Source organism: Catharus ustulatus, chromosome 10, assembly GCF_009819885.2.
Source record: "Catharus ustulatus isolate bCatUst1 chromosome 10, bCatUst1.pri.v2, whole genome shotgun sequence".
Lineage (NCBI taxonomy): Eukaryota > Metazoa > Chordata > Aves > Passeriformes > Turdidae > Catharus > Catharus ustulatus.
In genome coordinates this window covers 10,309,562-10,331,866 of record NC_046230.1, presented here as the reverse complement: position 1 = coordinate 10,331,866, position 22,305 = coordinate 10,309,562, and the positions used below count along the sequence as shown (strand labels likewise).

The 22,305-nt window shown below is 41.6% G+C and overlaps 1 protein-coding gene across 7 annotated transcripts; it reads right to left on the bottom strand.

Moving 5' to 3' along the window:
- Nucleotides 1-501: 501 nt before the first annotated feature.
- Nucleotides 502-20,997, bottom strand: MFF (mitochondrial fission factor). Of its 7 annotated transcripts, XM_033068536.2 has the most exons (10): nt 20,874-20,992; nt 16,347-16,564; nt 15,342-15,514; nt 14,285-14,373; nt 10,863-10,937; nt 8,513-8,671; nt 6,136-6,153; nt 3,670-3,732; nt 1,524-1,611; nt 502-1,176 (listed from the first exon to the last, which is right to left on the bottom strand). In XM_033068536.2, exons 2-10 carry the CDS (start codon nt 16,561-16,563, stop codon nt 1,045-1,047), a joined length of 1,014 nt encoding a protein of 337 aa, XP_032924427.1. In that variant the 5' UTR covers nt 16,564; nt 20,874-20,992; the 3' UTR covers nt 502-1,044. The 7 variants fall into 7 exon arrangements, with proteins under 7 accessions (XP_032924427.1, XP_032924429.1, XP_032924428.1 ...); XM_033068538.2 differs by lacking the exon at nt 10,863-10,937 and having other exon boundaries at nt 20,874-20,997; XM_033068537.2 differs by lacking the exon at nt 6,136-6,153.
- Nucleotides 20,998-22,305: the final 1,308 nt, after the last annotated feature.

Sequence of the window (22,305 nt, the reverse complement as noted above, 5' to 3'; positions counted from 1 at the left end):
CTCGCACGCTGGCAGGAGTTCCGCACGCCCCGGGGAAGGAGCTCGGCTGCCGCAGCCGTGCCGGGGCCCGCCGGGAGCTCGCTCAGCACCCCCGTGACAATACCGAGCAAACAAGGTGGGGCACGAGGCGGAGCAGGGGATGTTTAAACTGACCGCGGGATCAGGGCAGCCCAGGCTGGGCCCCAGCCCCAGCACACAGCCTGCACTGCACTGGCACAAGCCCACCTTTGGAGCTGTTCAGGCCACTGCTACTACTTACTTCAAAGACTAACAGTTTACATAAAGTCTCAAATAAATTCTCTAAAATTATATTAAACAATGGTTCAGGGTTGGGATTTTTTTGAGAGAGTTTTATTAAAGATACTACACCAAAATCTTGTACTCCATAATATTTTGCTCACTCACAGACTAACTTGCTTAAAAATGTAATTTATAGAAAAACATCTGCAAAAGTAACCTAAAAAAAAAAAAAACATATTACACACTTCTGGACAACCTGCATGTTAGCAAAGAATTCCTTTTATTACTGAACCTGAACACATACTTAAACAAGGAACATACTGATGAAACAGGACACACTCCTTGATTATGGCACACCTCAAAACCACTTGGACTAAAGGAAAACTAGTGCAATTGTTTAATTGCATCTAACAACAGAACAATAAAAATGACTTTTTATTCCTTTGTTTTTGTTTTTTGTTTGTTTTTTTTCTCCAAACCCATTCCCTTTGTTCTCTTCGCTCCACAACAAAACCCCCAGTGGTTAGTCCTGGAGATCACTCACTGCACGAAGCAGACTCCCCATGGGCTGGTCCATGTTTACACAGAAGCATGCAAAGGAGGATACTGCAGCATTTGCAATGCAAATCTATTAAATACGTTATAAATGAACAAGGTGTCCCTTTAACACTGCAATTCTAGAGCCTTTATCTGTGGTGGAAATTTCCAGTGTATTCATTAAAAAACAGCATACAATCAGAAACAGAAACAAGGAATTTTGCAAATTGTTTATGTTTTCAACTAGTAAATCTTTGAGAGCTGTGTCTAGCGCCGAAACCAAAGCCAGCTATTGAGTAGCCAGAAAGCTACAGTAATGGAATACATGATCATTTCCCTCTTAGCACGCTCTTTGTTCTCTTCTTCCAGGAGCTGGAGACGGCGATTAAGTTTGATTATCTAAAAACAAATAAAAGCTTTTAATATTTCATTAAAAGTTGCTACACCTTCTGAAGCTTCTGAATAACCACGTAGAATTAGTATCTCAAACGGATGTTAAACGGTTGATAATTTGACTTTCTGTCTTCAATCAGTAGTGATCAGATCCTGCAGTCCTTATTATTTACAAACAGAAATGGAGTCAGATTCTCCAGACTCCGAGAACAATACATGGTATGTGAGGGCAGTCCAGCAGGGGCACAGAGAGGAGCTTTTGCCTTGCCTGTTGTGGGTACCTTTGTAGTCAAAAAGAAAACCTCCTCCCCCAGTTCACCACTAGAGCTTTGTCCTAACCGTGTTTTACATACCTGTCTTCTTAAGGAGGCCGCATCGACAACTGTCAAGTCATCTGGTGTTCCCTCGAGCGTTGTGGTATCAAAGTTGGAGAGACCATATCTATCAAATGAAGGAGAGGGCTCAGCTGTCTCAGCCATGCAGATCAGCAAGTACCATATTTTATCAACATGCTAGTAGATGTATATTTTGGTGGTGATGGAGACAAGAATTGTAAATTTTTTTTCACCTGTTATGCAGTTGCATTTCAATACGATCCTAACTGAGTAAAGCACAAACACATGAAGTAGAGAAGTGCTTGACTAAATTCAGGTTGATTGCTCTCCACAATTAGAATTCTCCACACAGACAAACTTCCTGCTAACACACAGTTCCTCAAAATACTGTTTCCAGCTTACTGATTCATGAAACCTGAACATTGCCTGACCTAAAGCACCAAAGTTGCAAGAGACCTTGCAAGAGTAGAAATAACCAGGGACTTGCTAAGTGTCTTATGCTCAGTACCTACTTCAATATGCCAAGGGGATGGACACTGAGATTACAAACCTCAGCCACATTAATCTCTGTATTTTAGGCAGAAAATCTGGAAAACAAAGCCCAGTGCAGAGTTGCTCACTGTTTGCTGAACATTGTGTGCATTACAAAGTTTGTTCCCAGGGCACTCTCAGTTTTCTGAATGCAGCAATCCAGAAAGAGCATTATTCCAACTCCAGGACAAGTTAAATAAATACACAACATTTATTATCAGTTTGAAAGTGGCAGAGAGTCTACAGAGGTTTGTATTTTGATCATCCAAGTGCTAGGTCTTAACCAGATTAATTTCCAACAACTAACAGGTAAAGTAGTTCCTGGTCTTCCACCTACTCCTGAGCTTCTCACTTTCTGTCTTAAAAAAGAATAAAGGTTTCCAATATCAGCTCCCCTTGATTTCCTTTCTCATTAGGACCCTTGAACAACTGCTGCAAACAGCTTAAATGAAGCAAAAACACCTAAAAGAACGTTAAGCATTTAATGACAGTAAATCATCAACTTGAACTAACAAGAATATGAGTATAATTCTTGGAGCTTGCAGAATGCTCCTAAGTGCAGAAACTACTTTTGCACTGCAGATTCTTCCATCACTTTTCTGAAACTTCTCTAGAATGCCCACAGCCCAAGCAGACTCTCTTCTCCCAGTAAATTGTCATGTTTCCAGCTATCACTGCCCATCAATAATTTGTTTCTAAATAAGAACTGCTATTTCTACATGAGAGTTGCCCTAGTCGGGACTGTTTTCCTTACTCTACAGGTCCTCTGAATACCAAAGAGATTTCTGATGAGGGTCTTTTTGTAGCTCTCTTTTTGTTAATAGTACATGGCAAAAAATTAGAAAATTCCACCAGCTCTACAGCACAGCTGTCCCTCACCCTCCCGTGGGAAAGGCAGGGAGTGTCAGCATTTCAGTGAGATGCACACAGCTCACATAACAGTGTATCACTGCTGCTCCACAATTTGCAAACCATTCCAAGTATTAAATCAAGAGGGTGCCAGCAAAAAAACACTTGAGGTATCTCTTGGATCATTTCAGAAACCGAATTTCTGAATTAGAGAAGAATCACCTTTTTGAATCCAGTTTTTACTTAAATACAAATCCAACCTCCATTTCCATGAAAACACTGCAGTCTAAATGGCAAATGGGAAAAATTGATGTGAAAGGACTATCTTTTCCCCATCATCCTAACCACGGGATTATGTGTCAATCTTTTACCCAGTTCCACTGAAATGATGTCAATCTGCCAAGACATCGGCAGTGAAAAGGCCTCCAGCAACAACCAACAAACAAGGCTGAGAGCACCTCCAAATTAAGTGAGGTAAGGCCAAGTTTTCTAGCAAGCTCCCTATTAAATAGCAAATAGTTGAACTACACAGCTCATGCAGTGTAAGAGCCTCCCCTCAAGCATTAATCTGAGCCAGAGTTCTGCAGCACATTGTATTGGCCAAGTAACTGAGATATGGGCAAGTGACTTGGAGGAGGAAGGAATAAAGGCGTGAGAGGTCTCAAGAGTTGAGAGGCAGCAAAAAATCAGTGTTGTGTTTCAAAATAACATCACTGGAAAGAGTGAAAGAGAAATCTGAATTTCAGAATTAGTGGGTCATGACTAACAAAAAAATGCTCTTTACCTGGTGTTGTCATGATGAGGGTTAGAGGAAGTGGTAGCAGCTGACCCACCACGTAACATTGGCCTACAGCAGGATTTTGTAGATTGAAAGCACAAGACAGAAACAGGAAATGACAAACAAGAGATAAGAGGTAAACCACAAAGAACAAAGGAACATCAAAATATTTCCATATATACTGTTTCAATATAACTTCTATATTTTGTTGTAAATTGCATTTCATATTTCTCTCAAATTTAATCAACACTGAATGTTTTTGCAGCTAAGACATGTAAGCAAATTTTTGATGAAACAGCTTCATTTACAGAAGACAAACGATTGGAATAGAAACTAAGGTGAATATTTATCAGCCTTATAAACATGGGAAGCTTCAGGTTCAAAAAAAAAATACCCCCCCAAATCTAAAACCTCACCCAACAATAACAGGAAATCAATAAATACACTACACATACTTTAAAAAGCCCCTTTTAATTCCCTGCAGGGAGAGAGGAGATTTGCCTTTCCTGTATTCATCTATGCTAGATGTAATTCAGAAAACCTGGGCTGGCAGTCTGAGGGCCATGTATAGTCTGAAAAGAGGTAGATCTCTCCAAGGAGAAATGACTACAGGCTTCAAGAAGATGTCTTGAACATCCTTACAAGTGCTGCTCTTTTCCCTTTTCTTTCTGGCAGGGAGGAGAGAAAGGAGAGCTTTTACAACTTCTGCAACTTTCTAATATACCTGAAGTTTGCAATGAGGAGTTCCTGTATTGCAGTTCCCAGCAGATGTGAGCAGCAGCAGTAGCCTCTGACAAGCTGGCACTACATGTTTCCAGTGCCTCTGTAATGAGGCAATAGGGTTCCATATCACAGGTGTGCAACAAACTCTGCAGGAGCCTAAATCTCTTTTCCATCTCTCCCATTTTCTCAATGCCAACTGGAGATACTTGCACTATGCATTTAACCCATGTATCTGCAGGCTATAAAGCTGAAGACGAAGAGAATCGAGGTATGAAAATCTTTCCAGCAGGTCTGTGTAGGAGGCAGAGCTTTGGTGCCAAGGTGGCTGGGAGAAGGCTGTGGCCTGGCCTGAAACCAGCCAGAACCATGCAAAAATGTCACAGCCACCAGCTTCACTTCAAAAGATCAGGCTCTAGGAGCCTTGGCAAACTCTACCTGATAACTCTTCATTGGGACCAGGTCCTAGTCTAGTTAGCACAAGTGCACACCACAATGTTCTCCTCTCTAGCACTTAGGCCAGCTTGATGTGTTTTACAAAACACAAAACCCAGTCTCTGACACATGCAATGTAAGAATGTTCTTACCTAAAATGCACACGACCTCACAGAAAGTTATCAAAAAAGCACTATTCTTAACCAGAAAAATAATTCAGCTGGTCTAAAATCTTCTCTGACAGATGCTACAACTAAATACTTTGAGACAGTGTAAGAAACCGAGCAAACAGCAGCTATGGAGAAGGTCACAGAACTTAGGTCACCTGTAACTAACTGGCAGATCTATGAATGCCAGTGCCAGCACCCAGCAGGCACTTCCACATCATCTACCATCTGACACAGGACAGCATTTGGATTCTGTGTAATGAGAACAACAGTCTCAAGTGCTCTCTAAATTCAGCCTCTCTGCTATCTTTTGGCAAAGTTTCACAGCTGTTGTAGAATGAATCAATCCTAATTCACAATTACCCTTCCCAAGGAAAGCCACAGGCCTGGAGACAGCTAAGGGCCACAGCAAGGCACAAACCCAGAGCACTGGGGAATCTGTGCAAGTCAGGAACTTAAACTAAAGTCTTTGATCCCACTTCCCAATACAGCCAGGCTGTTAAGAAGCTGCAGGTGATTTCTTCCTTTGCCTTACAGTTCACATTTTATTTCATTACAGGTGGACCCAAAAGGAATACCACAATATTGCCCCACTTCTTCTATTTGCTTATTTTTTTATATCAACAGAGAATTGATTACCCCAGGCCAGAGTCAAGTGTAGCCTTCTTTGATGGTCTTAACTCACTTCCCATTTTATTTCTACAATGAAAAATACCATTAACTTTCTCAATATAAAAAATGATCTTAGAAAACCTCAGGATATGATTATGTGGGTGAAGTTTAGCATTTAAAAAGAACAGTGTCTTTTTAGAAAAGGTTATCCTAAAGAAAGGAAATCATAAATTGCCATGCTCTTTCCTTCTAAATAAAAGGTACTGACTCAAGAGATGAAGAACAGTTTAGATAAAGTACAGCATGTCTGTACAGATATGAAATTGTCTCTTTTTCCTGCATTTAAGACATCACTAGAATCTCCTTAAATGTACAGAGTTTTTTGGGGGCTTGTTTGTTTGGCTGGTTTGTTTTCAGATTTTCTTCTGCTGCCTAAAGCATAAAAGATCAGTCTTTAAAGGACACTAGGGGTAGGCCCTACAGTCATTCCACAGAAATTGAAACAGAAAAATGGTTAGAACTAGAAACCAAAACTGACCTATTGTCCTTGTCCAAGCTGAAGGAAATGCAAGAGTAAACAGTGATCATTAAATTGTGATCATTTAAAAAACCCTTTATGTGAGCAGTGCTGGCTGAGCTAGGCATAACTCATTATCTGCAGCAGTACCATCAGCACCTACCGTTAGCAGTTTTAGTAGATTGGAAAATGTTTGGGAAAAAAAAAAAGACAAGCTATAAAACAAGTTAAAAATATTTCCAGTGAGTACACACAGCCAGATTTAGTTTTAAAAGATCTCTTCAAGTATTAAGCATAAAATGTTAAAATAAGTAAGGCTTTGAGATAGAAAGCACATTACACAGAGCAAAAGAACAGAGTGCAGGTTTGGAGCAATTTAAAATGAACAATATTTTGCAACCATGCAAGTGGATCATCCAAATTTCACATTCCCACGCCAGCTGTAGTGGTGGGTGTCTAAACACCCAGCCACAGAGAATACACTTTCACCTTATTGAAAAGTTCACTATTTTAGCACCTATTTATTCATAGGTGACTAGAAACAGGTTTCCCACTCCTTCTAGGAAGGTTAGTAAGAACACCTCAAAAATTAACTCAAACCAGGATAAATAATGCAGCTTTTGAAGTATTCAGAATGCTAGATTTTTTCTGATAATTGAACTAAGTTGAAAGTGTATGTATATAAATGGATTTGTTTTTCAGAATCCAAGAAAACACAGGCAAGAACATGCGTAAGAGAAGCCAGGAATAAAACCTGTTAGTTTCACTGCAGACTGGGAAAAGGGCTGTAGCTCCAATCTACTTTTTAACAAGGACTCTTGGCACAAGATCCATAAGTGCTACTGTTCATAGACAGTACAATTTCTTCTTATCTGGGAGCTTTAATTTGGCAAAACAATTATATAATTTTAATATTGATAAGATTAAAAAAAGGATTGATGTCCAACTGTTGATAGATAGGCATGAAAATTTTAACAGCTACAGCCTGGCATTTCACAGGATTAAATAATTCATTAGTTAAGCACTCAACTCACAGTATTGCAAGGGACTCTATGCAGCTAATTTTGTTTGTTTTTCTGACCCCCAGTTTAACACAAAGGCCAGCAAGACTGGAGTTCTTTACAAGTCAGGAATGTTAATATAGGCATTTATGTATTGTCAGGTCAGCAAACATGGTGAGCTACAGGAGGTGCCAGTTTAGAAAGTGACTGCAAACACAGACATTCACAGTAAGATTGGCTTGATAGTCACATTTCATTACCAAAACAACTAGAAAGCAAATAATTTAAACTTCACACTACACACAGTAAGTGTGTTGCTAAGATATTAGCAGAGGCAGACAGCAAATTTCAAAGAACTTGCAGGCACAGGCCACACTGAAGGGATGCAGGAGACATGAGCAGTTCCTCCCAGTGTTCTTATCAATTATTTCCACTAATTCAATCTCCTGGCAAGCCCCAGAGGTCTGAGGCAGCCCTACAATGGAGACTGTGCAATTGTTAACCTGAACTTCTGTGCTGGCATGCAACTAACCTGGAAACTGCTTTTGGTTAATGAATAGTGCCATTATTAGTCTTTGGGAATGTTTCTATAGTGTTAAACATGCCAGTCTTGGAATGCTTCCAAATCCCAAATCCACAGTCCAAGGATACACCAAGTGAGCAAAACTCCACTGAAGAGAATGGAAATAGCAATACAGGGATTGCCATGAGGCTTGTTCTGGCTCATTACTCTACAAGTGTCAGGTTATCCATAAAATCAGACAGCAATAATCAGAGGAACAACCAACTCCTAAGTGTCCCCTGCCTTTCTGGCTCTCAGCATCCAGGGTGGCTACCATCAGTCATGTTGCCACCAGAGAGAATTATTCCATAAACCATAATAACATATGTATAACATATATATAAATATAAGCCATAACAATTTCAAATCTTGACACATTATCAAAGTAGTCTACAGTGCCTTCTAATATTCTACCCTGTTTCTACACAATTTTTAATGCTTTATGACATCATCAACCCAATCTTATTGATTTGCACCACTGCTCACCAACAGAGAAGCAGAAGACAAGGCTTGTAAATTTGCAGGCTCAGGGTCAAGTATTAATTGCAGAATACACTGATAATCTCAGAACAGCACAACCCCTTGCAGCCACAGGCTAACCCTTCCTACTAAGATTTTTATTTGGAAGGAAACCAAAACAATTCTTCATTTGAAACAGAAGCATTTTGAAATGTGAATTTTGGACATTTAAATTGCTTATGAATAGTGAAAGCAAAGGAAAGCAAAAGCAAATAATTTCATCTCATCATTGTGTAAACAGAAACCAAACTCCACTAAAAAGGAGAAAAGAAAAACAAAGCAGCAGAAGCTGGCAGAATCAGTGACAACCAATCACCTGCGGTTTTCATCCAGCACATCCAAGACCTGCTGGTAAGCCCTACGAGTGGAAGACTGGATAAACGACAAAATGCCACGAGCAGAGTAAAGATTAATTCCATCTTCAGGTAACATATTGGGAGGACAGACACGAGCCTGTTGCAGTGATGGGGTCACACTGTTCGTACAAGCACAGTTAATGAAGAGAGAAATACTAGAGTCAGATTTTAAATGAAATAAAGCTTTTCAGATAGACACCATTCCAAAATGCTTATTGCTTGCTTTTGGTTTACCCTTCTCCCACCACTGTAAGGTAACAGTCCCAAATTCGAGTAGTGTGGGGATTATGAGCTGCATTTACACATGTTCATCAGAAACAAACACAGGTAGTAATAAGGACAGCTTTGCTGTTAAGTTAGTCCTAGAAAGTGCTTGTACAGCTAAAACTGTACCTGCTGAAGTCAGTGTTCAAGTCCCCACTGACATCAATGAAAGGAGTGTTTTTACAAGCACTGGCATTTTAAGAAAATCCTACACATCATCTCTTTTCAAAATACAAGCCACTTTCAGTAAGGAGAATCTCACCCAGAATCCCTTCAACAAAATTTTTTGGAAGCTGTGATCAAGACATATTTTGATTTGCACATGAACAAGTTTAAAGGCAAACTGCAAGAAATTCCAAAAATAGTACAAAATTCACATCCCAGTGACAACAAATTACATGATATAACTTGTTGGCTATGATGGAAAAAAATCTTATTTAAAATATGCAGTACTGGACTTCAAACACAGCCATTTGGACTATACCAAACTTGTTTATCAGAGAGAAAACAGTTTTGATAAACTGCCTAGGATTTGCTCATGCTTCTTTACATTCAAATTGACTATTCACTTCTCCTGCACACAGCAAGAATTTTTGATTTTTTAAATCTGGAAATTTTATTAGAGGTGAGATGCTTTTTAATAGGAATTAATTAGTGTTTATTTAATTGTAAATATTAACACACATGCAAACAAGTGCAAGCCACTGTACCCTTTAAACCTTGGGTTAGTTTTCATCCCTAGATTAGCACCCATAATTCAATGCATTTCCTTGCCACTTGTGCTTTGCTACAACAGCTTTGGATTTAAAATGTCAATCTTTTTGACCTTGTCATTTTAATAAAACAGTGATGCTGAGTACTTGGAAGGTGGTTTGATATTTGGTTAATCTCTAGCTGGGTCAGAATTCTGTGGCTGCTCTTACTTTGAACAGAGCTGCTCTGCACGTGGCTGGCAGCAAGATCACAAAACTGAGTGGGGCAGAAAGTTCCATTGAACAGACTCAATCAAAGAATGTTACACAAATGTCAGAGACATTAGAGAAGAAATATTATGAAGCAATTACCCGATACACTAATCAGCCCAGATAACATAAGAAAAATCTCTGCCATAAGGAAATTTTATTATATGTAGTATGAGCACTTATCATTGGACATTGTGGCTATCCTCCTTCCCTCCTCCATTCCTAGTGGAATAGTCTTAGTTGTAGGTATAATTTGTCCCTCATCTCTCAAAAGAATTCTCCACTTATTTTATTCCTCCCCAGTTACAGACACCAGTCAATTCCAGAGCTTGGAACCAAAACAAATGAGATGAAATTACAGACATTACTATGAAAAAGCACTGTAGCATTTTGCTATATGCAGTTTTTAGTTTAGCAGAAATCTCCCCTAAACCTTCTCAAAGCATTTGTGGTATACACAGGCTTTATTTCAGGTATTTCTCTGACTTGCAGTTCTGGTAGTATCAAATGAGAGGTTAACAGATTTAACTAATTAAGGTTACTTTAAATTCAAGCACATAGACAGACGTGCACATCATCATCTTTTCCTCCATGACTTGCATGAAGAACAGAATTTCTCAAACTGAAATTGAACTCTCCAGAAAGATATGCTATTCTAAGGAAAGGGCTGGAGCAAAAGGAAAGTTAAGTGCTGCTCAGTTTTCCATGCACATTTGGTGGTTTGGTGATTTCCAGTACAGGTGGAATCCTTGCATTCAGCATTGGCTGGCAATAAGTAACAAAAAGCTTTGTTTCTCCTGCTATTCAAAACCAGCCAAAGAACAAAGTGTCACACAAAGTTATTCTGAAATGTAACTGTCCCTTTCTTTGGCTGCCAGGTGTTTTTCTCTGTGCTCTTTACAGAGGGAAACAATTTGGACAAGTTTGAGAAACCCTGGAGCAAAACTAGAAACCACACATTCAGTGTAGCTGTTTCAAATTTTATATTCTAAACTAGGTAGTTAGTCAGAATATTAGTAGTGCAGAGAGCTACAGAATTAAAGACACTCTTGCTTTTCATAGACCAGGTAACATTCAGGCTTACGTGCAATCCTTAGTCGAAAGAGGTGACTGGAACCGTGGCATTTTATTTCTCGGGACAGTATCTGATCTGTGCCACCTTGAATAATAATTGTAATCTCTTAAGTAAACATCCATAGAAATAGAGGGATTGCAATTTAGAGAGTTGTCATTATTGCTACACAGACAGTTACTGTACCAGCAGGTACTTGTTAGTCCCAGGGTTTCTAAGAGCATTTGAGAAATGCATTACTGACTTTAGTGAAGGCCAGCTGCCAAAAAAATCCTCAGAACTGTCTCTGCATGCAACTGGATGACAAGAAGAGAAAGACAATGGAAGAGAAACCACTATTTGTGCACGTCAACAACACTGTGATAGGGAGCCCAGCCAACTCTCACTTGCACAATCTATTCCAGAATAGTTTAATTTTGTCACTTTCTAAGTCAAGCACTGGAATGTCACACAGTATATCTGAATATTATATCCAAGGAGGACAACAGTGTCTTGGACTAAAACTTGAGAAGTTTAGTCATATTTTGAAAACAAAGGTTTTTCAAAGGCAGCACTCCAAGCACCTCTTCAATCTTCATCACAGCATATGAGTAGCCCATGTGGACTTACTTTTCTATTAGAAGATGTGAACCAAACAGAAGCACAAAAACAAAGAGCTGATCTTTGTCAAGGTAGAGCACCACAGCATTTGTTAGTGCTGAAGTAAACTATTTTTTCAGCCAACAACACTGGATATAAGAACTTTAGGAGCAGCTAGTTTCTTGTATTTTTTGTAATTAACTGATAAATTAGTATTTCCAGATGGTAAAGGAATTTCAAGGTGATATGAGGCAACAGCTACACAATTAAATTTACATGAAACTTGTAATTTCTTTTTGCAGTTTACACCATATGTCCTGAGGGCTTAAATGGTGAGGAAACAAGAGCCAAGAGTTTACTTTTCCACCAAGTACAGAAGGCCTGGCCTTCCTGCATTTGTGGGAGCCACACAGGTTCCACTGTGCCTGTGGTGTTTTTACAATCTGAATTCCTAGAACATTCTCCTGAGACTTAGCCAGGTACAAAGTCACATTCTCCACTTGGAGAGTGACAAAACCTGGATGAGGGACAAATGTCAGACTCAGCATCACAGTGCCATAGCATGTTCAAAGTGATTTCTTTCCTTGCATCATATTGAATCAGAAGAAGCAATTATGATAGAGAAAGAAGCCATTTCTAGGAACCTCTGTGATTTCAAAGCAGATGATCTAACACTAGACACAGCTTAACTTTTGTCGTAAGAAAACAAGCACCTGGGAGGACAAGAGAAAAATGAAGTTCTACTAAAATACATCATCTGCAGGTCAGAAGTGCAGAATATTGCAATGAAGAAGGATATCTTCCACATGGGTAGTAAAGAATACAGATCAGAAGGCTCAATATCATCCAGCTGTTATTTATCTTACAAGCAAGAGAAGAGATCCTGGATCAATCAAAAAGATACAATAGAAGGTGCTTGGCATTGGAATTATGATTTATTTGACAGACCTTATCAAGCACTAGCATGTGCATCAAGTAAGGAAAACCAATCTCCAGGTGTGTCATAATTTCCTGGTTTTTGTAAATGATAAAGTGAGTCACGCCAGCTGCCAGTTAAATGTTCCTTGATCACAGCCTTTTTTAATTTACAGGATTCCAGGTGCTTATTGTATTGCTAAGCCTCTGAAGGATTGATAGCAGATTAAACTACTGTGACAGCAAATAACATTCAGACCATGTAAACCCAGTAATTCTATATATAACTATTGAGTGACAGCAAAGCACGAGTGAATTTTACAAATTTAGGATTTTCAGATTCAAGAAATATCCAAGCACGAGAAATCTGACAGCAACTACAGGCAGAGCTGATCTAACTATCTTCTCAGATGGCTGGCATGGCCTATGACTTTTGGAAGGCTAAACTAAAACGAGTATCAAGCGTAAAGCAATTTCAAGAAATTGCAAGAATTTCTTTACCATCTGTTTTCTCCTTTCAAAAAAAAGTGATGTACTGCATTTTTATTTAAGTACAGTACTCAAAGACTGCCAAAGCAGAGTTGGCAGCATCAAAGGGAGAAATACTTCCATCACATGAAGACCATGATACTCCAGCATGTGCTGTGTCCAAACTACCCGACAGCAAGAGAAAGCCATTCTGAAGTGACATTATTGTGGGCCCAGCCCAAGGGGACATTACTGGATACGTGACACCACAGGGAACTTGGACAGCAAGGAGGCTGGTAGAACACCCAGAGACTGAGCTGATCAGGAGCTTAAAGATGGGAATCTAAGTTTTGCCAGCTCAGTAAAGGTGTGGGACTCTGCAGACCTGAGCACCTAGACATGTGCAGTCTATAAACCTGTATGAACCAAAAGTCTGATCAAATAAGAAGAGGAAGATATTAAACAGTATTTCCATGAATATCTGGAAGAGAAAGAGAAGTATAACATGTCTGGAACATGCATCAGAATACATTTCATTTTAGCCTTATTAACAGGTAGTACACATAGTACCTCCTAGTGCCCCTGATGTAAATAGAAGAAACAGGCATTTCTAGGGCATAATTTACTTGATCTACTTTAGACTAAAAATAGGTTGACTAAGTAGGTTATGCACTTGTTTCCCTCTAGTTACTGAAAATTTATTTTGATGGTGATTTAGCAATAGTGTTATACAGTCTACTTTGGGACAGGTGAAGCCTATCTTTCAAATCTTCAATCTAAAGCCTTTCCTAAGGCAAGTATTCCTTATGGCAGCTTTATTAAAACTCGGATACAAAAGATTACTAAGTGTTATATTGCAAAACCAGCTATTTCCAGGTGGTAAGATGCTGTCACTCAGAACAAGCTATGATTAATACAAGACTGTAATATCTAATAAAAATTTACAGACATGTATGTCTTCAGAAGGCACCCAAAGAACTGGTATCTTGGACGGATACATGAAGTTTCCAATTCTAAATGCTCTTTGTTATTTTAGTCAGAAAAGATATATATACTCACAGATTCCAATACATGAAGCACAGTGACACCACAGAAAAATTACTTATTCTAATATTTATGAGGAAATAAAAGTATTTCCTCTCCTATGAATGAAAATCATTGTAATATTAACAGTGAGAGAACTGGGAACATTTTGATGAACAGAGAACTCAATTTCCTGAAAATTCAGGGGAAAAGAATATTATACCAATTCAGAAACTGAAAAATCTCCTGAAATAACAACTCCTGGTAACTGGTGAGGCCACAAACACTTGCACCCATCCACTGCAAGAAGTCACCTCCCTAAACAAAACCCACAGAAAAGAAGAAAAGGGTGTTACAATAGTTAAAATGACAACACACAAACCATTAGTTGGGAAAAGGGAATGAGGAGGAGGTAAGGAGCAGAGGCAGTGTCCCAGAGCTGCACTCACATGGAGTCGTTGCGGGCCAGCTGCCCGTTGTGGCGCGTGGCGTTCTCGCTCATGGAGCGCTCTCTCTTCAGCCTTCCCAGCGAGCGCACCTGCACGGAGCACAGACACATCAAAGCCACAGAGCTCCAGACACAGCACTGGGCACGGAGCTCTGCCCTCTCACACAAGGGCACATTTTCATGGGTTTCACACTGACTAGGAGGAAAACAACCGATGACAGATCTGATGCTGGTACATGTAAAATCAAGCTCCAAACTTACTGCAATCCTGTTGTTACCTATCTGTGTGACCTGATGTCATAATTATGAGCCAACATTTTGAATATTGAACTTTGAATATTCTCTGGAGATACTCAAAGCCCTCTGGACACAATCCTGAGTAACATGCTCTAGGATGACCCTGCTGAGGGAGCCTGGACTAGATCAGCTCCAGTGGTCCCTTCCAGCCTTACGCATTCTGGGACTGCTTCCTATCACCAGAGAGAAATAGATTTCTATTGTATTTTATAAGTCTATAGAATATGCAGCTTCATAAACAATTTTCCATTTTTAAAGTGTCAGTTGCCATTATTCACCTGGATGCCAATGTTACACCATTGTTTGAAGTTGGTTTCCTCAGAGTTTTGTTAAAACTCATTAATTCTGTGTGGTGTTATATCATCTGGCTATGAAGTCCAGAAGTTAACCACACACGCAATGTGTAACTGCACACATTACAAGAATCTTACATTTTTGTGACATTCTATAAATCAAAAAACAAACCTTGCAGCTTTCTCTTCATCACAAGGATTTTTTTGCTAGAAGTATTTTGATTAGTTCTAATTATGACTTTATTTTTGTCAGTATTGAGTAAGCTCGCTGAGCATGGCAATCCCAGGCCATCTGCCACTTCAAAGTCTAAACAGACTACTAATAAACGGCTAATAAAAATATTTTTGTATTTTCCCAACATATGTCAGCACCAAGTTGATCTGCACCACAGCAGAGAAATCACTGGTCATTTCACTTTCTTTAGTAGAATGCTTCTCATCTATAGAAAAAGCAAAATAAGTACTGGCCTCTTCACTTTGAGGTGTCTGCTGTGGAGGTTTTTCTAGGTCCAAAAAATCTAGCGGTCGATCACTAAGAGAAATAACACGGGGAGGAGTTTTCAATGCCAGTGGTTTGAATGGAGTAGACTGAAGAATGTCAAGGTCTGCTGGTCTGGAAAATGGAATGTCTTCACTATTACCTGCAAGAACATCAGTTGTCAATAGAAAGCAAATTGTTCTGAGGCCTGAAGGCCAATCATTAACGTTCAAAAGGACATCACAGCAGTAACTTCTCCTGCCTATGCCAAATGATGAAGTATAACCTTCTTTAACAGGTCTTGTATGCTAAAAACTGTTGAAGTGCTCACAAAGACCACTTTGGCACTTGTTTGAGCAGTTTCTCTGAGGACAATGATCCTGAGTAACCCTGAACCACATCAAACTTGTGCAAGTGAGAGCACTCAAGACAGTCCTATCAATGATGTCTTTGCAAAAGGGACATGAAAGCATAAAATATATGCATGTCACACATTTTGCAAACTGTTAGACCTTCAGCATTTCTGGATCTGTCACTGTAAAGCCCATAACCACAAATACTAAAGTAATATTGATAGAGTCCACTCAGACAGATTCTTAACAAAATTAGCATTCTGATTAAAATCAAACACATTTTGCATGACAAATATAAGTCCATCCCCAAAATTTGCTATAGTTACTTTAGCTTACAGTAAATTACTAAAAATCAGGTGTAAATAAAAAACTAGTATATTTTTCCTCCAAAAATAACATAGTAAGATGAAACATCAGCAATTAAACCCTCTGTTCATAATCAATTCATCAGCTATCTCCACTATAAGCTACACCAAAGCTATAAATGAAACATTTTAAAAAACTTCACAAGTAAGAGAGCTTTTTAGCAGCAGCAAACATTTTAGGTTGTTCTTTTAAAAATGACATATCAATATACATTTTTCCATCCAGAAATCTGGGGAACAAATTTAAATTTTCAGCTTCACTGTGATGCCAACATACCTGCCACTACAATCCGCTCTGGAACCTGCATAGTTACACTGGCATTTGGAAATCCTTCCTGGGTGTCCTTGTCCAGGTCAGAGTTCTGAGGAGCCACCTTGAGTTTCTCGGGGACCCTCATGCGCTGGCTGATGCCCTCGGTGTATTCCATCTCGTACTGCAGCCGGTTCATCTCTGCCATCTCGGCAGCGGGGGACGGGAACGCGGCCCCGCTCATCCTGCCAAGGGAACCCACAGCGCTCAGAGCCCGACTGCAGCCCAGCAGGATGTGGAAAGGAGATGCTTTGTAAAGATCATCTGGGAAGTGGGGGATCCTAAATGAAGAGTCTTATTTAATGGAACAAATTCATAGGAAGTGTAGGCACAAAGTGCTGAGAGGTGCAGGCAATGAAAGAAGAACAAAGCAATACTGTAGACAATGCTCAAATTAAGGGTCCTCATATTGAGCCATGACAAATAAAATCAAAGAAAACAAACCAACCCAGAAATTCTGCAAGTAAGGTACTGCCCTGGCTGGCAGAAATAGAAACATAAATAAACACATCAAAGAATTGGGAGGATTGATAGGAAATCTATTCAGGATTGGTGAGAAATCTAAATTATTGATTTGCATTTACATAAATCTAGTATACTGGTGGTGGAGAAAATGGCTGAAGTCTCACAAAACTGCATGTTGAGGCACAGGAAATAACAGAAAAGACTCAGCTTGGGGAGCAGCCTCCTGCTCACTGTCAGTCACCCAGATCTTACCCCATCTTACAAGGACAAAGTTCTTTATCAACAGCCTGTCAAATCAGCTTGAAAACTGAGAATATTCATAACCCTTCCCAAGTGCAGCAATTCTTTAAACTTCTCAGTTCTATATTTTTCTGTAAATTAGCATCTTACTTTTGCAGAACTGATACAAGATGAGGAGGAGAGAGAACAAAATTTTATTTAAACTTGAAAGAGTTTGCCAATACTTTATATATACATTTTCCTAGACAAGGAGTGGGATTTCAAATGAAGCAGTGGAGGAGTTTCTTAGAAACTGGGCTGTGAGAAACTAATGCAATGGCTGGGAGTTGTGTCAAAGACCAAGGTAACTGGGAGTTTGAAGTTACATTTAGGGTCTAGAAAAGAAGAAATCCTAGAGCTGTGCCTGGGGTGGCTGGAAAGGGACCTCAGCTCAGACAGGGAGAAGTTGGTTACCTGGCAGTGGCCAGTGGGCCTTGCTGATGGCTCAGAGCCAGATAATGGTAATGGGCTGGGTTAAGAGACACCCTGAAGCTGCATTTGGAGAGGGGCTGGAAAGGGGCTCCCAGAGGAAACACTGAGCTGCAAGAACTGCTTGTGGGAAACTTTGCATCCAGGAAACAGCTGGGGACTTGTCAACAGCTCACATTGAGATGATGGGGTTTTTTAGGGTTAGAATAGAAAAACAGTTTGTCTAGACATATACATACATGCACACACAACACATAAGTATAGCTTTCCTGGCAAACCTGCCTATGTGAAGCATGGCTTACTCTAGCACAAAATCTATGAGTGGTGTTGCTTAAGTAGGTCCCTAAATGAAGTAACCCATCCTGGCAAAAAGGCAGGGTTTGCCGCTAAAATTGCAACTACATTCCTTTACTATTTTTAGCAGCAAGGTCTGTCGCTGCACGTGCACTTTGCTGAGCTGAACGTGCAGAACTCAGAGAGCAAAAGGCCTCAGAGCAGAGCAGCCACAAGGCAGGTCAGACAGCCCAGGAGCCCTCCCTCCCACCATCTCACACAAGCAATACTGCCACATTCATCAATAAAACCCTGAATAACCTTCAGATGATGGACAGAGGCACAGAGAAGGATCTGGATCGTGTAACACACGAATGCACACACACTGACTATACCCAAGATGTGATCACCTGGCAGCCCAACCTGCCAGCCTCACTGTTATTCACAAGCCTGCCTATCACCACAGTTCAAACAAAGTATCTCAATAATCTCCAAGTGCCACTGTAGCACAGCAGGAGAACAGGCGATCAGGGAGCAGGCAAAAAAGCCACTTGTGTAACCTTAAAAAAAAGTTCTACGTAAACTCAAAAGGTCTATGTAAACTTCAAAAAAATTAGTTTTAAAGGAAATACTTGAAGTGCTGCACATTTATTCCACCTCTATTAATTCCCACTGTTTGTATCAAGTGAAAGAAAGTGGAACAACTCATTTAATTAGGAATAAACACTTTAGAACAGGTCAAGAGGTGCTTAAGCATCTGTCACTTCAAGAATTTTAACCTTTTCACATGGAGTTTTTTCATCCCTGCCCTTTGATTTTACAAACTAGATTTGTCCCTCTTGCAAGACATTGGCTAGATCAGCCAGTGACATGAGCAAAATACACAGTCTTGTGAGATTTCTACACTCCAAAAGGTGCTTTTCATTTCAAATATTGTCTGTGATCAGTAAAGCGTTTCCTGATCTCACAGAAATCATAATGTCAAGAGAGAGTCCAAATTTTAAGAACTTACAGTACCCAGAGTATTGACTGGCAACAGCTTCAAGCACACTCATTGCTCATATGTGACAAAAGGTGTTTCCCTGCTTGCTCACTCTCATTTGGAAACACTTGGCTGACTCCAGTTTTAGTGATCAAGTATCCCTGCCCTGCAGCAGTGTTTGCACCACAGCTTCCCCACAGCCTGGTGTGGCTTTTGGACACAAGTCTGCTTGCTGCTTTCCAGCTGCAAGGCAAAACCTACACAGAACCAGACAGCGGTACAAAGTATTTATAAACTAAATAACACTATGTGGGTTTAGCAGCACTTGCCAGCACTACAGATGTAACACCTCAATATCATCCTATTCTTGTCTACTTTGTGTCACTGTGAACTGGATTTGCTGTCAAAGTGACTTCAAGAGATACACAAGAGAACAGCAAAACAAGAAACAGTGAGATCCCAGCAACAGATAAAACATTTATAATGAAGCTTCTGAACAAACCAAAGTTATGTGCTCTGCAATGTCCTTGTTACACAAAGCATTTTACAGAAAGCATTAATAATATATCAGGAAAATGAGGATTTTTAAATTGATATTTACAGAACTAGGCACCTCTTAAAGAGGCATGATAATAGAAGTATGAGAATGATAAGACAATAAAAATCTAATCACATATACAGGACAAATAGACAGAGAACAGCTACGGTACAAATAAGCATTAACAGCATTTAGCAAGGAAGGAAGGAAGGAAGGAAAGAATCCACAGGACAATAAGGCAAGAGAGAAAAAAAAATGTTATGGAAAATGGGTTACATGTTCAGAGAGACACAGGAGCACCTCCCTCTCCTAAACAAGAACAGAGGACATGAGGAGGAAGCAACGCATACAAATGTGAGGGCTGACTGCTTGGCAGCATTTTGGCCATAATCAGACATTGGCCATATCTGTGCTGCAACCCGGAATGTTCTGCACAGCGTGCAGCCCAAGATACAAGAGGATGAGCTCTGGTAACATTACAGCTCTGTCAGCACTGAGCTCAGAGGAGGTTTTACAAGCCACACCAAACTGTAGCTTCTCCAGCTCCATTACTGTTTGTTCCTGATGTGGCTATTTCACTGATCCTCTGCTCATGTGCACATAAACTATAAAGTGCTCCTTTGGCAAGCATCCAGATACCCTTGGATAAGTAAAAAAGGGAAGAGGAAGACGCAGAGTGAAGTTAAGGATATGAAGGGCCCTATTCTGGGGCCCTATAACTGAACACAGGCCAGAGAGGTTGTGAAGTAACAACGCACGAACAGAACAATCTGAGGGAGAGGAGCACCAGGCATAGGCTAAGCGTGGAAAGCTGCTCTGCACAGTACAGCTGTAGGTGCTGAACTTACACAATACACTGGTCCCTCTCCTTAGCACTGGGATGACATCAACAAAATGTACCTATGATCACAAAACACCAAAGGCTGCATTCTTTCAGGTTTTACTCCAGCAGAATGTTTTGACACAAAATACTTTCAATTTATTTTTTTTAATAAGAAACAAAATACTAGAGAACGTTCGAAGAAAAACGTCACTCTGACAACCATTTTTCTGGAACAGCCAAGTATTCGCTGCGCTGTGGCGGCACTCATTCGGAAACAGAGGGGGTGCAGGTGTTTCCTTCCCTTTATGGGCCCGGCACGGCGGGCCAGCCGACAGCGCCCGAGGGAACGCGGAGCTCGCGGCCTCGGCCCCCGGGCGGGTGCAGCCCCGGCACCGGCGCCGCTCCGCTGCCGAACGGGACCCCGCTGTGCCCTCACGGCAGCGACCCCACGGCAGCGATCCCACGGCAGCGGGGCACAGCACAGGGCCCCGGGCCAGGGCGGTGCTGGGAGCCGGGAGCCGGGGCGGGACGGGCGCTGAGGGGGCCGGGGCTGAGCGGACACGCGCCCGCGGAGAGCGGGGCACACGGGCTGAAGGGGCTCCAGCTGCAAGCGCGGCGAAGGGCCGGCTGCGGCCGTGCGGGCAGGCCGAGCCCTCCGAGCGGAACTGGGGCCGCTGCCGCCAGACCCCGGCGGTCCGTACTCACCCGGTGCGGCGAGAGGGAGCCGGGGAGCGCTGCCAGTCCGGAGCGCGTCAGGCACCGCGGCACCGCGCCGCGCTCCGCGGGTCAGCCGCCAAACGCAGCCTGCGCGGCCCCATCGGGCTTCCGTAAGGGCCCCGTGCCACGTGACTGGGGCGGGCGGAAGCGGCTCTCGCTGCTGCCTGACGTGTGAGGGAGCCGGGGGCAGCCATCTTTAGTGAGGGCAGGCGCGCGCCGCGCAAGCGCGTTGGGGTCCCCGGCAAGGTGACCCGCGGAGCGGCCCCGGCCGGTGCTGCGGAGCGGGATGGGCCAGCCGTGCCCTGCCTTGTGCTGCCCGGCCCGGGGCCGCGCTCTGTGCGGGCACACGAGGCGTGGTTGTGCTCCGGGCGTGGGGAGCGTGTCCGGGTGTGTGCTGAACATGGGCAGGAGCCGGGGCACTGCAGGGCGCGTCTGGCGGCCACAGCCCGCTGTGCCCTGAGCCGCTGCTCCCACCAAACGTGTGTGACAGCCGTCCCGCTCCTGCCCTCACACCCACCACGCCAGCTCTGCCCAGCTCCCGGCGGAGCTGAAACGCTTCCAAGGGCAGCATTAGCTGACCCATCCTGAGACTGATTCTCAGAGCCGAGGAGCAGCTGCTGCTTCATGGTGTAACTCAATTTTCCAACTCCATACAGGAAAATGCAATGACAGATGCTATTGTCTATATGAGGTATTTTTTTTAAACAGAAGAAAGCAGGCTCAGAGCTTTCCCTACCTTTGGATTTATGGTTACAATATTTTAGAGGTCAGAAAGTGTAGCAGTTCCACCACAGAAGCATGTATTGATTAAGGGCTTGCAACTTGCTGATTCAGCTCTTCACAAATATCAACAGCACTGTTTTACAGAGGCAAGTGGTCAGAAATATGATCTCCTACTAAATAAAAGTTGTCTAACATTGAGAATGATACAGGGGTTGCCTTAAGATCTTACATTCGATTTTCTATTTGGCTGCCTTGAAACATAAGCCAAGCACATCTTACCCGGCAATCCTCATCATTCTCTATGTGGAGTCCTCAATTTTACCTCTTCTTTAACATTTTATAAACTATCAAAAAGATTTCATCTTCAAAATTAAAACAAACAAGAAAACTCCAAAGCAATTGTGGTCTAAAAACTAGTTCTTCAAGTGCATTAGAAATATAGTATCCTCTACTGTGATTCCCCATTTTATGTTGAGATCAGTTTTGTGACTGTTTTTGTTCCATTGAGCACGACTGTTGTTAATAAATTCAGTGGTCACAGACAAGTCACTTGAGTTGTTCTGAGTCATGGGAAAAGCTCCAGAAAATCTCCAGTGGGGATTGCTAGTGTAGTATCACGTTATGCCATTAGAGGGTCAGGACAGCCCCTGCCCCTGTCTTCTGTCCCATCGCAGAAAGAATTGCATCAGGCTGTATC